The 13885-nt window shown below is 42.6% G+C and overlaps 1 protein-coding gene across 1 annotated transcript in view; it reads right to left on the bottom strand.

Moving 5' to 3' along the window:
* The window catches only part of DNAH12 (dynein axonemal heavy chain 12), a 209048-nt gene that overhangs the window by 120504 nt on the left and 74659 nt on the right, over positions 1-13885 (bottom strand). Inside the window, exons 30-35 of the mRNA XM_051852268.3 lie at positions 13042-13151; positions 10312-10495; positions 10033-10173; positions 6098-6181; positions 5427-5615; positions 2468-2587 (exon numbers count right to left, since the gene is read on the bottom strand). Coding sequence (XP_051708228.3) covers positions 2468-2587; positions 5427-5615; positions 6098-6181; positions 10033-10173; positions 10312-10495; positions 13042-13151 — 828 coding nt within the window. The remainder of the gene's footprint in view (positions 1-2467; positions 2588-5426; positions 5616-6097; positions 6182-10032; positions 10174-10311; positions 10496-13041; positions 13152-13885) is intronic.

Here is a 13885-nt window from a genome sequence, read left to right as displayed (position 1 = left end):
TTGATCTAATAATTTCTTTTTCTAAAGATTTTATTTATTTATTTGAGAGGCAGAGTTATATACAGTGAGAGAGAAAGCCATAGAGAGAGGTCTTCCATCCACTGGTTCACTCCCCAGATGGCCACAATGGCCAGAGCTGTGCTGATCTGAAGCCAGGAGCCTCCTCCGGGTCTCCCACATGGGTGCAGGGGCCCAAGCACCTGGGCCATCTTCTACTATTTTCCTAGGCCACAGCAGAGACTGGATCAGAAGAGAAGCAGCTGGGACTAGAACCAGTGCCCAAATTGGATGCTGGCATCACAGAGAGAGGCTTAACCTGCTGAGCCACAGTGTCAGCCCCAGTAATTTCTCTTTTAGAAATTTATACTGTGACTGGTGCTATGTTGTAGTGGGTACAGCAGCCACCTGCAGTGCCTGTATCCCATATTGGCACCAGTTTGAGTCCCAGCTGCACCATTTCCAATCCAGCTCTCTGCTGTGGCCTGGGAAAGCAGTAGAAGATGGCTCAAATCCTTGGGCCCCTACACCCACGTGGGAGACTGGAAGAAGCTCCTGGCTCTGGATTCAGATCGGCACAGCTCTGGCCGTTGCAGCCAACTGGGGAGTGAACCGCCGGATGGAAGACCTCTCTCTCTCTCTCTGCCTCTCTTTCTCTCTGTGTAACTCTGACTTTCAAATAAATAAATAAATATTTAAAAGAAGATGTTTATACTAACATAGTTTCACCTGTAATAGTGATATGTGTACAAGAAACTCACTGCAGCATTATTTGTAATAGCAAAAGCTTAGAAGCAACACAAAATGTCTTTCCACATGTGTTCAGCATAATTAGATTGTGTTTTATCTACTGAGATACAAGCAGCTGTTAAAAATAAAGTTCACTTGGGGCTGACATTGTGGCACGGCAGGTTAAGCCAAGGCCTAAGACACCAGCATCCTCTAAGTGTGTTGGTTCAAGTTTCTGCTCCACATCCCATCCAGCTTCCTTCTAATGTTCCTGAGAAAGCAAAAGATGGCCTGAGTACTTGAACCCCTTGTATCCACGTGGGAGACCCATTTGGAGTTCCAGGCTCCTGGCTTCTGCCTGGCCTGGCCCTCATCATTGTGGCCATTTGAGGAATGAACTAGTAGATGGAAGATACTCCCCTGTCCCTTTCGAGTAAGTAAAATAAATCTTTTTTTAAAAAAACAAAGTATCTCTATGAGTACTAAAATGGAACAGTCTCCAGGATAAATTTTAAGTGGCAAATGATCCATATCAGTACATATATGTATGTTAACACATGAAATACATACATATTTAAAACATATAAATTTGTTTATAGCACATGTAAAATGAGAATATATACAAGTACACGCAAAAAATAACTCTAAAGGGCTACAGAGGGTACTAGTAATACTACTTAACACATGGGAACTGCATAGATGAAAAACTTTCTACACTTTGAATTATACTCTAGGTACATGCCTTGTCTAGTCAAAAATAAAGCTATTTTATTTCAAGAGAAAATATTTAACAAGGTATCAACCTATCAACCAAAGTCTCTAAAATTGATTCTGAACTCTGAAAAAGTTGGCAACTTGGGTTTTCCAATAAAAGGAAAATCCTCAGGAAACATGTAACCTGAGGGTTACACGGGTGAGCTACTTCTAGGACACTTTGCTTTTGCAAAAGCTAACTTTTATCGGTACAGAAAATGTTTAAAATCAGTTCTGTGAAAAGCGTTCCCAATAGGGAGAAAAGGGAATAAATAAATCGCACTTCTTCTCTGTTCATCTTGTAAAATGTTGGGACACAAAGGCGAACAGGAAGGAGACAGGGAAGAGGTTATGACCTGCGGTGAGCCCAGGAATCTGAGGTGTCTGGGGCAGAATCGCTCTGCGGCAGCAAAGGGAAGGAGGAACAGCGGCAGGGAACAGCTACTGCCAAGGCCTTTAGGAATTAGGTTGCAGATGGGAATGCAGGGGGAAACCAGGGAAAAGGAAAAACCTCTTTGCTTTTGCCACCTTCGGCAACTTCCGCTCACTACTGCCATGGTCTTTGGCCTCCTCTGACCTCCAGACGTGGGCTGACCGGGACTGCAGACTCCTCCCTGCCAAAAGCTGGGTGCCCACCCTGGTCTTCCATGGCGAGTGCCTGTGCCACTACAAGCCGGATTCACATCAGACAGAACCAATGCACCTGTGACTCAAATTGCTTTCATATTACATCACTTTCCTGAGAGTTTACCAAATTATGACTTCTTCATAAGTAATCGCTGTGGCTCAATCCGACATACTTTACTCTCTTTAAACTGTTTCTTAGTACCAGAACAGCAGGCGAGAGCCGCCCGTGCGTCTTCAGCTGTTCTTTCAGGGATGGCTCCCCAAACAGCTTGCTTCTTGCAGTGTCTGTCTCAATACAAATCGAATTTGCAAGAAGCATGTTTTACTCTGCAGTTAAAAGCCACCTCGGGTGTGAACCAACCATAATCCAGACACGGATGTGTTTGCTCGTAGGATCGCTCTCCACCACATCACAGAGCAGCGACTCAAAGAGGCGCGTGAGAGATACAACTGCATTGCTGCTACTTGTGGGAATCAGCTCCTGCCAAGGGAGGAGAAGAAGATATTTTTTTTTAACTTCCACCCTGCCTGGACAGTAAAAGAAAATACATACATTTAAATAAATACATTTTAAAAACTTAAATTATAGGAGTGATGAAAACATTTCTCAAGTATTTTAGATTGGCATATTAAATTACAAGATTTCAACTTCTCTGGATGAAAACTTCTATTGTAAGAGATTAAATGGTGTCCTAATGATAAAAATAGAGCCTCTTCTAGCCATTCATTCATTAATCTACTCAAAAAACATTTATGAAAAGTAATATTTGACCTATATACCTACTTGCCGACCAAGAGACTTGGAAATAAGAGATACAATCCCTGAAAAGGAGCAACATTAAACTTAAACAGACAGGGCTGGTACTGCAGCTCACTAGGCTAATCCTCCACCTGCGGTGCCGGCACCCCAGGTTCTAGTCCCAGTCGGGGCGCCTAATTCTGTCCTGGTTGCTCCTCTTCCAGGCCAGCTCTCTGCTGTGGCCCGGGAGTGCAGTGGAGGATGGCCCAAGTGCTTAGGCCCTGCACCTGCATGGGAGACCAGGAGGAAGCACCTGGCTCCTGGCTTCAGATCGGCACAGCACGCTGGCCTTAGCGGCCATTTGGGGGGTAAACCAACAGCAAAGGAAGACCTTTCTCTCTGTCTCTCTCTCTCACTGTCTAACTCTGCCTGTGCAAAAAAAAAAAAAAAAAAATAAAAAATAAACAGACAAAAAAATATGGTGCAACAGTGATGTTGGCAGAAGGAACCTTCTAGAATACATGGGCTAAGCAATTAGCTCAGACCCAAGGAAATGCCAATGAAGGCTTCCTGGAGGAAGAGCCATGGAGCTGAATTAGGAAGGAAAGCCTAAGTTAGCAAGGAGGAAGGACGTTTAAGGCAGGGAAAGCTACAAAATACAAAGCAACAGAGACATGAGCAGATGCAGATGATTAACAGGGTTCTGTAGGATGTGCAAACAGGGTGTGAAGGAGAAATGGCTAAATAAGACTTCTGGGGCCGCTGCTGTGGCACAACGGGATAAGCTGCTGCTCATGACTCTGACATCCCATATCAGATCCCTAGTTCAAGTCCCTGCTGCTCCACTTCTGCTCCAGCTCTCTGCTAATGCACTGGGGAAGGCAGCGGAAGATGACCCAAGTTCTTGGGACACTGCTGCCCACATAGGAGACTAGGATGGAGTTCCTGCCTCCTGGCCTGGGGTCTGGAACAGATCTGGCTGCTGTAGCGACCTGGGAGAGTGAATCAGCAGATGTAAGATCTCTCTGTCTCTCTCCCTCTCTTTTTATCACTCTTTCTAATAATGAAATAAATAAATACCTTTAAAAAAGAAGAATAAAACCTGAGAAGCAGGTGAGACAATGGTGAGACCCTGAAAGGCTTGCAGGGCTGTCAGGGGTCTTGCTCTAAGAGAGGGTTCCAGTGGAGGCTGTTCAGTAAAGGAGTGAATGGAACACATTTGTGTCCTGGGCTCCTCATTCTGGCAGCAGGGACCAGAGTGGCTCTACTGTGTCGACTCAGGTCGGAACTGATGAAGGCCAGAACTAAGACCCCTACAATGGGAGAGCAGGGGTGAGAAGGTAGTCGAGAAATGGGAATGGAGAGGACAGGACAGACCGAAACGTAGTCATGAAGAGGAAACTGATAGCTCTTGGGGACTGACTGGAGCAGGAAATACAAGATTGAATTAGGAAAAGAAAGACACACAACTAATTACCTGGAAAAATGGAGCCTATTGTGTATTATTTACAATATCTAGTATTAAAGCTTGAAAAGTGAAAAACTGTAAGAGGATTTTATATATTTTTTCAATGAAGACATACTGTACAGAATCTTCATTAGCTGGAATTACTCTTCTCTTTTATGCAGTATAGTCTTCCCATCCCCTGAAATAGTATTTTAGGATGAGAAATCTGCTAAATAGCTCTTCTACTTCTCTTTTGATCCCCAAAAAGTAGTGACATTAAAATTAAATAGACAAAAATAATTTGGGGTAATAATGATATGACATAAGAGGTCTAGGTAGAAGAGACTGTATCAATGTATTTATTCATATGTAATGTGTGTGTGTGTGTGTGAGAGAGAGAGAGAGAGAGAGAGAAATGATTGAATGGTTATCCCAAAAAGATATTTCCATGGCCTGGTTCATGAATTTCTGAATGCAGTAATATTTGGAAAGAGGAATTTAAAAGATTTAAGTAGGCTAAGGATTCTGAGATGATGAGGTCATTCTGGATGACCTGGGAGGGGCTCAGTTGCAAACCCTAAACACACAAAGAATAGACGCACAGAGCAGAAGGCTGTGTGGAGAGGGAGGAAAGGAGTGCAGTCACACAGGCACAAGGCAAGGAACACTTGGAGCTGCCAGAACTTGGAAAAGGCAACCAAAGATTCTCATCTAGAGCTTCCTCAGAAGCATGGGCCTGCCAACAACTTCCCCTCAGAACTCCGGCCTCCAGAACTGTGCGGGAATAAATTTCCATCTGTGTAAGCCTCCAATTTTGTGGTTATGTGTTAAGACAATCTTTGGAAACCAACACAATGTGAAAAGTTTACTCATAAAATACTAAGCGTATGTGTGAGTTTGTAAAGGTACGTATTTACAATAATTGTGAAGAGTGGAAAATCACTGGGATTTTTAAAGCTCCCAAGAGTATGGTCTTGCATAGTTTAGTTGGAGTACCTTTAGGCTCTGTGTTCCTCAGCTGTCACCTGAGCAATCTAAAGCCAAAGGTGGACAGGAAGTGGGTAAGGTTTGGGCTCTTCACCCCACCACCGTGACTGCAAGAAACTCGAGTGGGAGAGAGAACGCTGGCGTCACCTTGCACTGTTTCTTGCGGAACTTTAGAGCAGGTGGTATTAACCAGTCGAAAAGCTCCTTCAGGAGAGCCTGATGTTCGGCCTCAAGCAGTGGTCCCTTCAGGGAATGCAGCCAGGAAGACACGAGTGGTTCCCATCCCAGCTGTGAGGGCTCCAGATAAATCATGCCGCAGCGGCTGACCGTGGCAGGCTGGGGAGAAAAGCAAAGTTCGCTTTTGCGGTGGTGGTTTTTCTACCAATGGAACCTGGAAGCTACCAGCTCCTTTTTGGACAGACTGAGAAGGCCCTTCCTGCTCTGGCTCCTGTCCACCCTGACCATCTCACGGACACCAGCTGGTCCGCTTCAGTTCCGCTCCCCGGACATGTCACGGTTCCATGTCCTCATTCATCATCTCGTCATGATCTGGAACGTTTGGGCCCAGATGGTCTCCCTGGAGAAGTCTTAGACCTTCTTCAAACGCAGATCAAGCTAACACCTTCCGTGTCCTCCTGCCCAGCCCCGTCATCACCTTGCTGCTCAGGCTTCCCAAACAAGCACACCCTGCCTATTCATCCTTACACCCCTTGGGCCAAACCCATTTTCTGGCAAACAAAAACTACGCCTTGACTCAACTGATCACGACCAGATACACACACACACAAATAAAATGTTAAATTGATCTATAGACTTACCGAGGCCTGGGACAGGTCCATGGTTTCAAAGATGAGGCTCATTTGAGGGGACATCTGAATTATTTCTCCACTCATGAGGCAAAGCTACAGGCAATTATTTTTCAAACATTTATTTTTAAAAATATTTCAAACTTATTACATAACAGTTTATTCTATTTGTAAGATGAAGCATCTCTTGTTATAAGGGAGTAAGCATTAGGAAGGAAGCACAAAGTCTTCATTTGAGGTCTAGCTCTATCACTCACTTACTGGGCAAGCAAATATTTTGAGTCTGTCTCTTCCACAAAGCCAAGATTTTCATTTTTCATTGTTAAGTCTTTTCAATTCTCTTCCTCCATTTGTCTTTCATTATTTCATCTCTGCTTCTACTATCACCATCCCTTTCCCAGTTTTGCCCTTATCTAGCTAAATGTCAACAATGAGGCCCTCAACATTTCTGGATTCCCTTTTATAGCTATAAAATAAGTGAACGGTATAGAGCTTGTTTATCCAATATGGTAGCCACTAACCATTTGTGGCTACTTATGTTATTTCTAACCAGTTAAAATTAAGTAAAATTTAAGATTCAGTTCTTCAAATTGCACTGAGCCACACTTCAAATGCTCAAGAGCTACACATCATTAGTGTGATTTTTCTCAGATACTACAGATATTTCCAGAACTGCACAAAGTTCTATTTGACAGTGCCAGTCTATAATACTTTGAAATTTTTGCTTATTTATTTATTGGAGAGGAAGAGGGAGGAAGGGAGGGATGGAGGGAGGGACAGAGAAAGAGAGAGAGAGAGACGGAGGGAGAGAAAGAAGGCAGAAATGACAGCAAAAAAAAAAAAAAAAAGATAAAGAGCTGGTTCATTCTCAAAATGCATGCCCACAAGCAGTGGGGCTGGGCCAGGGTTGAAGTTGGGAACTGGGAATCCTATCCAGGTCTCCCACGTGAGTGACAAGAACCCAAAGAGTTGGGCAATGAGCTGGAGTCAGGAGCCAGAGCCAGTAATGGAAGCCAGGTTCTCTGATGTGTGACTCGGATGAATGCTGGCTCCTAGAATACTTTGAATCTTCCACATTATTATTCTAACAAACATCCCCTTCCTGCCACCCGTTTGGGAAGTGGAGTCTCCTGACTCACCAGCAGTGTTTCCCAACTACTTCCACACCACTCTCAAATACAACCCTTGTTCCTTGTCAGCTCCTACTTTGTCTGTCACCCACCAGGGCCCATGGAGTCCTCTCTCACTAGCTAAAGTCTTTGGCACTTGGCCCATCTCTTCCTCTCTGCAAAGACTTGTGCCTGATCCAGAACTCATGAGGACGAATGTCTCAACCTGGCAGTCCCTCAGGTGCCCGACCTCCAGTTTACCTTGCTCCTCTCCAGCCTCCCACTTAGTGGAGCTGAGACCTTCCCTCCTGACACACACCATCAAATCTAAAACATTCAATTCAAGCATCTCAGTCTCTTCCCACAGTCTCCAGTGCACCCGCTCCTGCCTCCCATTCACTCTTACTACACTCGCTCTTCATGTGCTTAAGGACTTCCACATCCCTGCTGTCTCACTTCCGTCATCAGGCAGCTTCCGTGCTGTGGTCCAGTGCTTCTCCGCCAGCTTCAAACGTTCACCTGTCAAACCTTTGTGTATATCCAAGACTGTGACATCACCTCCCCTAACACTCAGGCTGCTGAGACCGGGAGAGACTGTCTCACAAAGGCAGACCTTGGTACAATTAACTCGCGGGCTTCAACTCAACCTAACTTCCAGGCTACCCAGATATGCATCTATGTTTTCCCAGGCAACTCTCTTTTCCATTTTCCATAAGGGTTGATTTAAACTTCTTCCTGTCTGCCAAGAACCCGGACCTAACACTTTCTAAAGCAAAGAATTTAGAGGAATTGCCTTCAAGTTTCTGCTCTCTAATCTGTACATTCACTTCTATCTTTAACGGTCCTTTCATGCTTCTCTCTCACCCAACAGGAGACAGCCCTTCTCCTTGGCTCTGAATCCTTAGACTTCACTTTACTGATTAACCTCTCTCTTCTGAATCATCACAGCTTCTTTTGTGATGAAGAAAGTAAGAAAGCTTACTTTCTACCCTCTGCTCGCTGTAATTGAAATAATGAGCATGACTATATAACCAGCCATCCATCATGAAGTACTTGGGTATATGTTTTAATGTTAATGAGATGAATTTGCTTACTTGGCAATATAGTCATTTCACCTAAGCATGGAATTCAGTTGTGATATATTCACACAGGATACTGATACAGATATAAAAAGAATAAAGATTAATAAAATGGAGCCCACATTAAATATAGATATATTAACTGAAAACAGACGACACTGGGGCAGGCATTTGTCCAGCAGATAAGACACAAGCTGAGACGTCCATATCCCATTTTGGAATGCCTGGGTTCAATACCTGGCTCCAGCTCCTGATTCCAGTTTTGTATTGACGCAGACCCTGGGAGGCTGTGGTGCTGGTTCAAGTAACTGGGTTCCTGATGTATTTAGGAAACCTGGATTGAGTTCTTGGTACCTGGCTTTGGCCCAGTCCAGTCCCAGTTGTTACCAGAGTTTGGGAAGCCAATCAGTGAATGCGAGTTCTGTTCTCTCCTCTCTCCATCTCTCAAATAAATAAATAAATAATTTTTTTTTTAAATAAGAAGACATTGGGGCCGGCACTGTGGCCTAGTAGGTAAAGCCACAGCCTGCAATGCTGGCATCCCATATGGGTGCCAGTTCAAGATCCAGCTGCTCCACTTGCAATCCAGCTCTCTGCTATGGCCTGGGAAAGCAGTAGAAGATGGCCCAAGTCCTTGGGCTCCTGCACCCACATGGAAGACCCAAAAGAAGCTCCTGGCTCCAGATAGGCTCAGCTCCGGCTGTTACAGCCATTTGGGGAGTGAACCAACAGATGGAAGATTCTCTCTCTCTTTCTGTGTCTCTAACTCTGCCTTTCAAATGAATAAATAAATATTTAAAAAAAAAAGACACTAAAGAGTATTATTCCATTTACATCAAGCTCAAGAACTAGCAAAATTTCTTTACCCTATAAATCAGAGTTGTGCTTATTACATAAATTAGACTAGGAGAGGGTATTTGGCAAGGCAGATACAGGAGTGAATGCTGTAGGACACACAAGAGTTTTCTCCATCTTTTTTGGGTCATATTTACGTGACTGTAGATACATGTTAAAAATCATGTTATCTACATTTAAAATTAGTGCTCATTATATACCTTATATGTTATCTCTCTGTTACAATATCACAAACTTTCATTTTCAAGTTCTTTTGTACATCTCACAGCTCCCAGAGTAATATACTACATATGTGTGCTGCAGCATTCAATGTTTTCAAAGGAAATATAAGACTGATGTTACTCAACAACCTATTCTTGGGCCGGCGCCGCGGCTCACTAGGCTAATCCTCCGCCTAGCGGTGCCGGCACACCGGGTTCTAGTCCTGGTCGGGGCGCCGGATTCTGTCCCGGTTGCCCCTTTTCCAGGCCATCTCTCTGCTGTGGCCAGGGAGTGCAGTGGAGGATGGCCCAAGTGCTTGGGCCCTGCACCCCATGGGAGACCAGGAAAAGCACCTGGCTCCTGGCTCCTGCCATCGGATCAGCGCGGTGCGCCGGCCGCGGCGGCCATTGGAGGGTGAACCAACGGCAAAGGAAGACCTTTCTCTCTGTCTCTCTCTCTCACTGTCCACTCTGCCTGTCAAAAAAAAAAAAAAAAACCAACCTATTCTCAGATTATTATGCCAGTCTGATAACAAAACTTTTAACACTTTCTTTCTATTAAGAAAAAGTAAAGAAGGACTTTCTACAACATAGTTTTCATTGACAAGATAATTTCTAAGTATATTCAAATTGCTGCATCCTTGTTGAACACATAAAACTGCATAATCAAGTCTGACTCTGTTTAGCTTTTAATCACGATTTACCTTTTTATTATCATCCAGTACTGTGTTCATGCTCTCTATCCACAAGGTGTCGATAGGACCATCAAACACAACCCATTTCCGGTCAGGTGTTTCTGCTAAGGCAAATTCTCTGAAAGTGTTGGCTACAATACCGTCAGTCCACTGCAGAGGAAAAAAGAGGAGGAGGAAACTTGCTTTGTAAAATTGCATTTAGCAGTGAAGATACAAAAACATTCTGAATTTCTGGGTTTAACATGCACTGTCAACATGGAGCTGAAAGACGTTTATGTTCTCAAATACCTCATGAGACACTGGGTCAAACTGTCCAAAAAGTTGGCCCATGGTAATTGATTTGGGATTCACAGTCCGATAAATGACCTTCTCTTCCTCTCCATAGCCATGTTCATTCATAAGAGTCAGGGTATCAGCCAACACGTGCAGAACTTTGGTCTTTGCAGCAAAAGGCTCTCCTACTAACATAAAACTATCAAAGCAAAGCAGCAAATATATAATGAGTACAAGAAATAATGCTAAAGCATTGAGATCACTGTATAAAACTTTACCCTGTGATAATTATTACTTATAATTTTTGAAGTCTTAGGAATTTTTCACTGACATGAGGAAAACTCAGTAACTCCTGAACTGATTGACTCTACATCAATTTCTTTTTTTTTTTTTTTTTTTTTTTTTTTTATCTTTTATTTAATGAATATAAATTTCCAAAGTACGTCTCATGGGTTACAATGGCTTTCCCCCCCATACCGTCCCTCCCACCCACCACCCTCCCCTTTCCCACTCCCTCTCCCCTTCCATTCACATCAAGATTCATTTTCGATTATCTTAGTATACAGAAGATCAGCTTAGTATACCTTAAGTAAGGATTTCAACAGTTTGTTCCCACACAGAAACATAAAGTGAAAAATAATAGATGATTTTTTTTTAAATGATCTACATCAATTTCTCCACATTAATATCATTATCTACAAAAAGGGGTATAATAAAAAGTTTTCGGATGATAATGAAAATAACTGCATACTTTTTTAATTAAAAAATGTTTTATTTGAAAAGCCAGAGAAACATAGACCAAGAGGGACAGGCAAGAAAAGAGAGAGAGAGTCAGACAAGCAGAGATCTTTCACTGGGCTATTTCACTCCCTAAATGCCTGCAACAGCAGGGCCTGGCCAGGTCAAACCTTGAAACTAAGAACCAGGTCTCCCTTGTGGATTACAAGGAACCAACTACTTGAGCCATAACCTGCTACCTCCCAGAGTGCACATTAGCAGGAAGCTGGAATCAGGAATGGAGGCAGGTCTTAAATGTAGTCACTCAGATATGGGACGCTCAAGTAGTGTCTTAACCACTGTATCAAACGCCCACCCCTTTTTTCCACATATCTTCTGAAGATTTGTCACAAGCAGGCATTTCAAGATTCTTTGCACAAAATTAATTTAGCATTTAATTTCATCTTCCATATGTTTTTTATACACCAAAAAGTACATTCTTGTGATAAAGTTTAATTTATAGATTAGGTACATTAAGAGGTTAACAGTAATAATAAAATAGAATAATATACTGAAATAAAAGCTATGTGAATGTGGTTTCCCTCTCAAAATATGTAATTTTCCATTTAATATTTTCAGACTTCAGTTTATCTTAGATAATTAAAACCTCAGAAAGCAAAACTATGGGAGGAGCAGGGCTTACTATAATCACTTTGGGATATAAAATAATTCAGGAAATATAGTTTAAAGGCATGGCACTCTCAACAAAGCAACAAACAGATTCAAGGGTTGTACAAAGAAATTTGCAAAGTTATACTTTAGTAAGAATTGTGACTATGGCTACAGGCACAGGGAGCTACCTAGTAACAAACAGATTAAAAGCAGATCAAGTTCTTAAACTTTATCAATAAGAAACAAACATGAGTCTAGCTTAAAATGTATGTCAAAGTTCAAAATTTAAAATGGTCCTTAAGAGCTGGATGCATGAGTGATGACGACATTGTTTCCCCACATTTCTATGTATGTTTGAAGATTTACAGAAAACTGTCTTCAAAAATCTCATGATTCTTTAAACTTCAACTTGCTACAAACAGGGAACAGACTGAAAATGCTGCTCATCCCCCAAGGACAACATTTTCTCTACTGTCCACTTCACATGTAGCCAGGGAAGAAAATAGCAAGACTTCTCAGAAGGTAAAACAAAGGTCAACCAAGACCAGTTAGTGGCCAAGTTCCTCTCAGGTAGCAAAATTGAGCAGAAGTAGACACAGGTCTTTAGGGGCTTTAAATTTTCACAACTTGGAGGTGGGTGTTCTTTAATGAAAAATATTACAAACACAATGTGACCACTGCCACGTCAGTGACACCCTACACAATGAACCACATCTATAAAATGCTACAGCCTCTTAGATGGGCCCCTACAAGTGACAAGTTCTGAAGGTTCAACTCTGCTGGAATCACTGGAACTTGGCCCCTTCACCTTAAGCCCAGCTGGATTTTAGAATTGTTATAGAACAATGTTGGTTCTGCCAATCCTGTTCTGGTAAACTTGCTATTGTGTGCTGGATGTGGATGGCAGGAAACACATCCTTCTAGTTTGCAGGTCTCTGGATCAAGAGCAACAACTTCCAAATCTGCTAAGAACTCAACCATGAATCACCTAGACATTCTGAACTTTGAGTCTGGTTCATTTATTGGCTGGAGCTTCTAGCTTATCACCCTGGGAAGCAAAGGGTTTATTATATGTGCACAGAGAAGAGTGAACAACACATTTAATGACCAAAAGGGCAAATTGGGGCAGCTGCTGGTGTGAGGCCACCAAATGAGCTTTCCTTATTAACCCTTTCTGGACTTACAGAACAAGAAAGAAAGAAACCTTGTTGTTTTAAGCCACTGGGAAGGCAGGGGGTGTTTGCGCCCCAGTCTCCCTGCAAAGTTTGCTATTTCTTCCAGTTCATGAATTTAAGTTGATTAGACAGTTTAATCCCAAAATAATGTCTAACTCTGGCAAACGATCTGTAATCTTACCCATGTCTAACAATCATCATTTCATACGTCTGAATTATTTTGTCGAGAAAAAATTTAACAGGCTGGAGATTATGGACTTTGCAGGCTTTATGGGCACACTCCAAAAATTCCTGAATAAAAGAGAAACAGATGCGTATCTATAAAGTTGTATTTATAAATCATGCCATAGGGGGCTTACAAACCTAGCTTTTTGATTTACAAGTAAAAAATTGAATTTTCTCATGTTGATACATTATTTCTTAAAGTTATTTTTCAAATTCAGAGGAGGAACAAACAGACTTATAATGCTTTTGGGGTAGACTAGTGTTCCACACCACAAATTATTACTGATCATAATATTACATCTTTGGTTGTTGGGTATAGGCTGCACAGAAATAACTTTGCTTAAATAGTATTTCCCAAAATTCTACTTTTGGTTAGGATATGGAAAGATATGGCAGGGGCCGGCTCCGTGGTGCAGTAGGTTAATCCTCTGCCTGCGGTGCTGGAATCCCGTACGGGCGCCGGTTCTAGTCCTGGCTGCCCCTCTTCCAGTCCAGCTCTCTGCTATGGCCTGGGAAAGCAGTAGAAGATGGCCCAAGTCCTTGGGCCCCTGCACCTATGTGGGAGACCAGGAAGAAGCACTTGGCTCCTGGCTTTGGATCAGCGCAGCTCCAGCCATTGCGGCCATTTGGGGAGTGAACCATCGGATGGAAGACCTTTCTTTCTGTTTCTCCTTCTCACTGTCTATAACTCTAACTCTCAAAAAAAATTAAATTAAAAAAAAAGATACGGGAGACAATCACACCACAGTATCTAGAAAAACAAATCTTCGAGATAAAGGAATGCTTTGGATGCAAATAGT

This window comes from Oryctolagus cuniculus, chromosome 10 (genome assembly GCF_051225735.1).
Source record: "Oryctolagus cuniculus isolate XC-2025 breed Fujian yellow rabbit chromosome 10, ASM5122573v1, whole genome shotgun sequence".
NCBI classification, from domain to species: Eukaryota; Metazoa; Chordata; class Mammalia; order Lagomorpha; family Leporidae; genus Oryctolagus; species Oryctolagus cuniculus.
This window is presented reverse-complemented; position numbering and strand designations above follow the sequence as displayed.